At 35.0% G+C, this 8,853-nt stretch overlaps 1 protein-coding gene across 1 annotated transcript; it reads left to right on the top strand.

Moving 5' to 3' along the window:
- Positions 1 to 315: 315 nt before the first annotated feature.
- On the top strand, positions 316 to 2,416 carry LOC145088281 (uncharacterized). Its single transcript, XM_079026541.1, has 3 exons — positions 316 to 954; positions 1,328 to 1,742; positions 1,832 to 2,416. Exons 2-3 carry the CDS (start codon positions 1,404 to 1,406, stop codon positions 2,234 to 2,236), a joined length of 744 nt encoding a protein of 247 aa, XP_078882667.1. The 5' UTR covers positions 316 to 954; positions 1,328 to 1,403; the 3' UTR covers positions 2,237 to 2,416.
- The last annotated feature ends 6,437 nt before the right edge of the window (positions 2,417 to 8,853 follow it).

Here is an 8,853-nt window from a genome sequence, read left to right as displayed (position 1 = left end):
TCGATAATCAATCAATGACTATCAAAATACATCAATCATCAAAATACATTCACCAATAGGTATAATTTGTTTTTGGCTACCAAACCAACCCACAACACATGCTCCATACAATTAAAAACCATACATGTAGTTTTGATAAAAATAGAGACTATTGTTTTAATTAAACCGTGTATCGAAGTAAACTCGACAATGAACTAACTTTGAGTCTTTGACCCGTCTCATATAGGGCCGTTAGCGGTGGAATATATAGGCCCAGTCCAAATCTGTTGTCGGAAGGGCGTTGACCAAGCGATTCCTATTCTCTGGTTTATCCATTCCCCTTGTATTATCATTTGCACAAATCTTCCTACCTAAACCTGGTTTCTCTCCGTTTTCCAGCCATGTTCTTCGATCCCGATCATCGACTGTCGATCCTCAATTTCATGTAATCAGCTCCTTCGTTATCGCCATCAATCAAATCACGTCTCATTTGTGGCTTTTAATTTGTATAGTCATCGGGATCTAATCGAATTGACGATCGAGTCGTTTTGATTAGGGTTTGGCCGTTTAGTTTCTTTTCGTTGTGGAAACTAGGGTTTGAAAAGCATCGAACAATGCATTCGGTGCTTTCACTCGAATTTATTACTCCCCCTTTGCTTAACTCTTTTTATGGCGGTCGTTCGTGTTCTCATCGTTTGAAACGTCGTCTTCATAAAGGAGATCGTCGTGGTAATCTTAGTTAACAATAGGCCTGTTTTTCTGTTTTCCTCCCTCTAATTAGCATCCGTCATCTCTTTCTACATCTGTCTGTTTTTCTTCTCCATTACCTTACTGATTTGACACGGTCAACTAGCTATATCTGTTTATTCCGAGATCGATCGACAATCGAAAATCGCCTTAAGACATACGGGACTGGTTGGATTCATTTCTGCGCCTGAGAAGTTTGGTCTAGCCAGATCTAATCTGCCGGAGAAGGTACCATCTATTTTATTTTTTTCCTTTCGTTTTCGTATACGTGCTTTGGATTTGTGTATTAAATTTCTAGAATATTTTGGAGCAAATGTTCCATATCTTGATAGCTATATTGAATGCTTTGTTGGAAACGGTTTATCTGTTTTTTCATTGATATTACATGTGTTTGTCACCTCACCGACAGCTGAATAAAACTGTTTGGTGATGGTGGTTTATTTAATAATTAATATAATGCACACGAAATTGCTTTGATATTGAGATTTGAGTATGATCGAAGATCAGGTCTTGAGCATGAATCCCAACAGTTTCTCTTCAACAAATCACCATGACATCATGTTTACTAAATTGACAAATGACACACCTTTTTTTGACACAGGTTTCTTGTAACACTTTCGCTTCTGAAGCTTCAACAGTGCAGTCAGTTATTTCAAAATCCCCGATTTTTTTTGCAAATGGACATTTGCTCCGACACTGATTTGTCAGTTGCTGATAATGCCGACGATCTTCATGATCTGCAAAACGATCCACTCGAACCCACTCATGGAGCCCTTAAACCCCTTTCTGTGGATGAACTAAGCATTAATGTCACCGAGTTTCTCAACATTCAAGATGACACAAATGAGGATTCAAACTCCTCACCATCCCATAAACCTAAAGACACAACAACAACTCAACCTCCTGAAAATTGTCTCAGCAGGTCTGCAACATTTCCTTGTCCAGATTCCATCACCTTACACGATGACAAGATCAAATCTTTGGATCAATCTGGATTCCGTTCCATTTCTTTACCTGTAAGTACAGTTTTCTTGTATTCATCATTTATGAATTATGAGTTTTATCTTTATTTATGGTGAGTGATTGGATCTTGTGTTACTTACAGACCCATTTGAAGGCTGTATCTGCCATGAAAGGTAGCCGTGAGAAACGTGGAGTGGCTCCACCAGTGAAGCTGAGGGTAAAATGGGCACCAGATGTGTACGATCCGATTCCCACTTCAGTATCACATGTTGTAACAAGCAACAGGTCATCAAGGCATAGTAGCAAGAAGAATTCAAGAAACAAGCAAAAGAATGGAAACAAATCATCATCACGTGGAAGTAAAGGTAAAGAGAAGAAGCATGTAAGAAAACGTGGTGGAAACTCTTCAAGCACAGGGTACAAGTTGCATGAGCATGAAGAAGAAGACGATGATGGAGTTGTTTTTCATGATCAGTTCTGTGGAAGCAGCTTTCTCAAGGGTTATGGAACCAACTTGCACCTTTCATCTGTTGCAGAAGCTACTTAAGCTTTTTGTGATCATGATGATAACTGGTTTCCTGTAAATAGGATAATAATAATAATAATAAGATTGCAGTTTTGTTGTGAAGACGCTAGTATGAGTGGTTTGTTTGGATTTTTGTAGATATCTTGTCTTGAATTCTAGTTTGTTTTTTTTCATTGAATGGAAGTATTGCATGTTATTTTATTTACTGTTGGTTACTTATATAGCTGATGAAATAAGTGTTATATTGCTTTTGTTAAATATTATGTATTAATATCTCTAACATGAAATAAGTGTTCATTCTAGATCTTCATTGTGTTCGTCTTCATAACAAAGTTGAAGAAACCTTGATGCCAAACAAGGATGAGGATGAAACCCATATCTCCATCCATCGTATTCATCCCCATAAATATTCAAGAACTTCAAAAAAATTGATATTTTTCAAATCCATATCTTCATCGTGTTCTTAGCCCCATTTTTCGAACCCATAGATATGATTCAAGTTTTGTTTCTTACAAGCAATACACAAAACCTAAAGACGAAAGTATGGACACGATCCAAACTCGAAAATCGAACAAACATCTTCACCTCATCTCATTTTTTTCAACCAATATCTTCATTGTGTTTATCCCCATTTTGGAAACCTATATTTAAAGTTTGGAATGAATCTTGTGTTCATATTGTGTTGTATTGAAGATAGATCTTGCATGTTGAAAACGTACAAAGAAGATGACTGTAAAATTGTTTCTTTACCAAAAAGATGACTAGAGATATTAGATGGTAAACTGCATACAAAAATAGTTTAATGGTTGAATATGTACACGAGACATAGTACTTTATTCTTTCAAATCATTAATCATTTTCTAAATCATCGGTAATCATTTTAGATTTTTCGCGTCATCACATTATTTTTTTTAGAGCGGCTAACACTCACACACACAACATATTATATGGAATTTTAATTTGTGTCAAATACTCTTCAATGGTTCATTAAGTTATGTATTGAGTTCTTTAATTAAAAAATATAACTTTATTGTTGTAGTATCATCTCGAGTCTTAGAAGAACAGATGTAAAAAACGGATTTAATTTGAAGTCTATATGAAAAATTTATGATTAAAACATGTTTGACACTTTTAACCTCAATGCAAAAAGTTGTTTGATCGAATGAAGCTAGTAAAGAACTTCCACTCGACCAAGTGATTCCCAAAAACAAGCAATTTATTATTTTGGGTTGTCCAAACTAATTCCAGTAATTCCAAAACTCCTTCAAATCATTTCTAAATGTCCTAACCGATGACCGGATCAAATGCCACAACCCCTTCAAGCGAGTATAGCATGCTTTAGACGTCAATTGACATCCTAAAAAATCACTAATATAGTCAAAACATGGATCAAAGTGGCCATCAACATAAACTCCATTTATGTTTTAAACCTTGAAAATGAACATCGGTTTGAATTGTCAACCATTATTTGCGTAAATAGTATTACAAATCACCTTCTAATACATATGCTCGTCTAAAAACACCATTATAATTTATAATTTAACTAAAATATCAGATTTGGGGAGAATTCCCAAACCATAACTCGATATATGGAAACTCAAGTAAGATTAAATACACCATCCATTAGTCCCAGAGTGATGATTATAGTTACCCTTACAAAATAACTTAAAGCTCTTTTTATTCCACTTCAATTAGAGAAAAAGCCACACATGAGACCTTCCTTCTCCTTTAAATTTTCATTTGAATAAAAAAAAGGGATATGTATAGAGACAACTAGCTTCATAAATCATGCTCTTCATTAACTATTTACCCCCTAATTTAAAGTTTGTATGTAAAAGTTAGAACTGAAACATGCTTGACAGTTCTAACATCAATGCAACAAGTTATTTGACCGAGCTGAGCCAAAAAGGAGCTTCCACTTGCAAGTGGGTATGTCATGATGCCCTTAAAGGAGTAGTTTTTTTATTTAAGGTTGTCCAAACTCATTCCAATATTCATACACCTTTCCAAAACATTTATCAAGGTCCTAAATGATTAATTAACAATAAATAAGATGTTTTAAACACAAGTTAACATCCTACAAAAACCATTAACTTTCAAATCATCGATCAAAGTGCTTAATAAACTATATTATATATGTTTTAAACCTTGAACTCGAACACTAGTTTGAGTTTTTTACAAAGATTTATCTAACGACCCAGATTTCTATATATCTAATATAATGAAATTCTCAGAGTTATTACTAATAATTTACAAGATTTTATTAAATCATAAAAAACAACATTTTAATCCCAGGCACAATCACGGGTGTATAATGAAACTTTCATACAAATTAGGACAACAAGGAAATAAAACCTATTCTATGTCCTTGTGCTCATACCTTTACTAATGGTACCATGGGTGCTACTACCTGAATCTGCAAAATAGAAACACATTTGCAGTATCAGACACAAAGTGTGTGGTGGGTTATATTCTTATCTATCTTCACATTCATATATTCTTCCTTTAGTCTTTATACTCTTTTCTTAACCTCTTAACATGCTATTATCATACTCTATACATACTCTATCTCTGTCTCTTCATCTATATCTACTCACATCCTCTTACCAGACTCTTCTCATTCTCTACTCTTTCTCTTCTATATTCTCGTATCTAGTGCCTCAGCACTCTATTCTCATCTAGACCCAACGGTCATATCTCATACCAAGTTTTAAGGGAAAACACCCCACTTTCATTACTGGGCACAGTTACCCAATCTTACCCCTCTCTCTTATGATCCTTCGTGGATCCTTAATTCTTCTTCTTATTCTTGAATCCATCACGGATTCCTTGCTCTTAACCCATTGTGGGTTACATCTAAGTTCTTACAAAGAACTCTCTAATATTGTCCCTCACAAGGAACCTTTCTCTATATCTTCTAATCATACTCAGTCTAGATCCTCTCAAGCATCATCTATCTATGTTCCCCAGAGGGAATCATCTATCTCTTTCCCCGTAGGGACATAATCTCATTCCCGCATAATCATACTATTTGTCCCTATAAGAGCCTTACTTTTGTCCTTGAAGGAACCTTACTCTTGTTCCTATATGAACCGTACTCTTGTACCCAAAGAAAACATACTCTTGTTCCGGTAGGAACCATACTCTTGTCCCCGAAAGAGCCATACTCTTGTCCTTCAAGGAAACTTACTCTTGTTCGCGTAGGAACCTTACACTCGTCCCCCAAGGAACCATATATCACTTGTTCCCATAGGAACCTTACACTTGTCCCCGAAGGAACCATATACCACTTGTTCCCATATGAACCTTGCACTTGTCCCCGAAGGAACCATCTAACACTTGTTCCCATAGGAACCTTACACTTGTCCTCAAAGGACCATCTATATCTTGTCCCCGTAGGAACCTTACCCGTTATATCATTAAGAGATCTTCCATTACTCATCTAGTACTTAATATATTAAGTACTTAATAAATATTTATGTCTAGTACCATACATCATTTTACAATACTAATGGTAGTTAGACATACTTACATACTCTTATGATTATATTCAGGGCCGACTTTATGCTTTAGAAAACTAAGCAATGGATTAGGGCCCCCAATTCTAAAGGGCCTCTAATTTTAAAACTTATTATGTTAATTATATCTGTATATATACGTATTTCTTGGGTTAAAAGACAAGTTTGAACTTGGTCTAGTGGTGAAGTGGTGGTTTAGCAAACCAAGGGTCTTAGGTTCAAATCTACTTGGATACATGAAGTGCCCCAATTTTTTTTGTTTTCTTAGAGCCCCTAAAATGGTTGAGCCGCCCCTGATTATATTACATATAATCATATTCTATCTCTATCTACTTTCTCTTATGTATTATAAAAAATACCTTTTCCATCTCTAAACATACATAGGATTATATTACATACAATCATATTATTTCTTTATCTACTCTTATGGGTATTACTAATAATACCCACATCTTTCCTTGTACATATACACATGCTTTGGTCATACATACATGTTCAGATACAAGGTCTTACATGTATAACAACAGGAACTTAACATTACATAAAATCATATTCTACATGATCCTTTTTTTTCTCTAAGTCATGCTCATGTACATGGGACATACATATAACATACATACATGCATATAAATATATATAACATAATTAAAGGAGAGGGTGAGAGATATAACTCACCTTGTTAGTTAGTGAGGACTAACTACCCTTTATTGACTACTTTCTTCAATTGGTGCATCTTGACTTATCCTCTTGCTCGAGGCCTATTCATAGAACATTTCGAGTTCTTAAAAACTTGTCTTTGCTTATTAAGAGCTTATTTACTTTTTAATGTCAAAATGATCACTTAATTTATCATACTTCTAACATTTCATTCTTTACTTCTAAATTCATTCCAAATAATGAATTAAGCATCCTGTAATAATTAATTCATCATCATCTAACATCTTAATGCATCAATTCATTAATCACTAGTTTAGGGTTTCAACCCCTAACATTACCCATAGTAATTTCACCATTGAAATCACACATAAAGCTTGTTCAAAGCTTCTATACACTACTAATAACATCAATTAACAGCTTCTCAAGAGTAATCATCCGTAAATAACTCAATTTCATAATTCCCCATTAAAGCCCTAATAGCTTAAGGATGAAAAAGATGATTACCTCATGTGTTTTCTACCTCAAATCTAATCCATAAGCACCCAACATCGCCTCTTGCCCTATTTGATTCCTCAAATCGTCAGAGCTTCACTTGTGAGTGTTTGGTATGCGTTATGACGAGAATGAAGGCTTAACAAACTTAAGCTCTAATGTGTTTTCGTGCCACAAATGATATTCTCTGCTCCATGTTGACCTCTTTGACCTCGGTCAAAGGCCGCTTAAACGCCTTCCACGTTGTGACATTCTATTTGTCACGTCATGACGCTCTTTCTCGATGTCATCCTACTTTGGCCACCTCATGCGTCTCATACATCTAATTTCCACACCGCATAAATTGCTTAACAACGTCCCCTTGGTTGATTTGGTGGTTGTCGAGGCCAACAAAATAAATAACCCTAAATCAGGTACACTAAAATCGTGTATAGTGGTAAAGGGATCATATCCACGGAGATTGGTTCGATTTTATAACTCTATGAAAATCTCTTTGTAAAAATACTTGTAAAATGACAATAAAAGTAAAAAGGGGGGTTTTTGGTCTTTTGAGATGTTTAAAAGAAAATTAGAATTAAACTGATATTTAAAGACACAATTCAACAAAAGCAAGAGTTTGATGTAAAATCAATAAGAGAAAGATGGTTGACTTTGGTTTTCATCACATGGATAATCAGTTGATTATCATTAGACATTATGGTGTAAGACTTATGGTTTCATTTGAGGTCACCTGGAATTTTCTTAGTAAAATGGATAGAGAAGCTCATAGCATATTTCCTTAGTTAAGGTCATAATTTCCATTAACATGTAATTAGTGAAAATTAACTAGCATTAAGAACTAAAAAGTCACCAAATCCAATAGGAGTCAAAATGCTTTCACTACCATGTTGGAGAAATAGTTTTTATGAGCGTGAGAAGTGAAAACTGACACAAGAACTATTTGTTGCATGCTAATTTGAAGATCCATTACTTAATCAAGAAATTAGCCAACTAATTACCAAAAATGCATCCAACCTCATGAATAAAGACATATAGATAGTAGGATGTTCGAATGCAAATCACTTTCATAAAAATCACCACAAGTTCATAATGTTCTTCAAACAACTAAATATCCATGGATTTCACCAAAATTAACCAAGATTAGTTTATCCTAGCATGGCTAAACCAAAGAAAACAAAATAAAGACAAATTGTACCAAACATTCCAAGAATTAAGAGCAAAAAGATGATGTTTTTGATGTGCTTCAAGTCCTCCAAAAGTTCCCAAAACTTCATAGAACTGACCAATTTCCGGATGTCAAGAAGCGTGCAAAATATGCACACCAACCTTCCTCAAATATCACTCAAGATAAAATCCCGAAATTACCCCTGCAGTAAGTCACGCGGGCCGCGTGACTTTTGGCTTAAATCACATGTCATTCGCGTGAACTAGTTGAGAATGGGCCACTTTCATTTATTGGGTTTGCACTGCCTTAGCTCACTGGACCAATTTGAATTCCATCAGCTCGTAGCCCACGATTCTTCATTATTTCTTCAACTTCGGCCCGATTCATCTCCTCTAAACCATCCAAAGCTCGAACACTCACTTGATCGATTAATTCCACAACTTCACTTATCTTCTTCCATCTTCTTTTAAGACCAGACCCGTGTTGATTGCCAATAAAATGCCTCCAAAATAGCATATATCTTCCTTTGATCTTCTCAAGCCCAAATCATCACATCTCTTCTTAGACCATTAGCCTAATCGTGTTTGTCAGATAATCCGGAAATGCACCACAATCTCCATGTTTCAAGGCTCTGCACTCTCGTAACCGCTCCACATTAAATAGTCTTTGATAAATCTACAAATAAGCTCAAGAAACTACAAAGAACCCGATAAAGATGAAAAATAACAAAAAGAGAAAATATGCATGAGGAGTAACTAAAATGAGATGAAATGTGCTAAAATAAACTAAAAAAATAAGAAAATAAA

Source organism: Lactuca serriola, chromosome 2, assembly GCF_051521515.1.
Source record: "Lactuca serriola cultivar US96UC23 chromosome 2, Lser_US96UC23_V15, whole genome shotgun sequence".
Taxonomy (NCBI): domain Eukaryota; kingdom Viridiplantae; phylum Streptophyta; class Magnoliopsida; order Asterales; family Asteraceae; genus Lactuca; species Lactuca serriola.
This window is presented reverse-complemented; position numbering and strand designations above follow the sequence as displayed.

What these genes read in the sequence shown, in the direction of transcription:
- LOC145088281 (XM_079026541.1), top strand. Translation starts at nt 1,404, where the DNA reads ATGGACATTTGCTCCGACACTGATTTGTCAGTTGCTGATAATGCCGAC. An exon ending in TCCGTTCCATTTCTTTACCT is followed by an intron (nt 1,743 to 1,831) that starts GTAAGTACAGTT and finishes TGTTACTTACAG; the next exon opens with ACCCATTTGAAGGCTGTATC.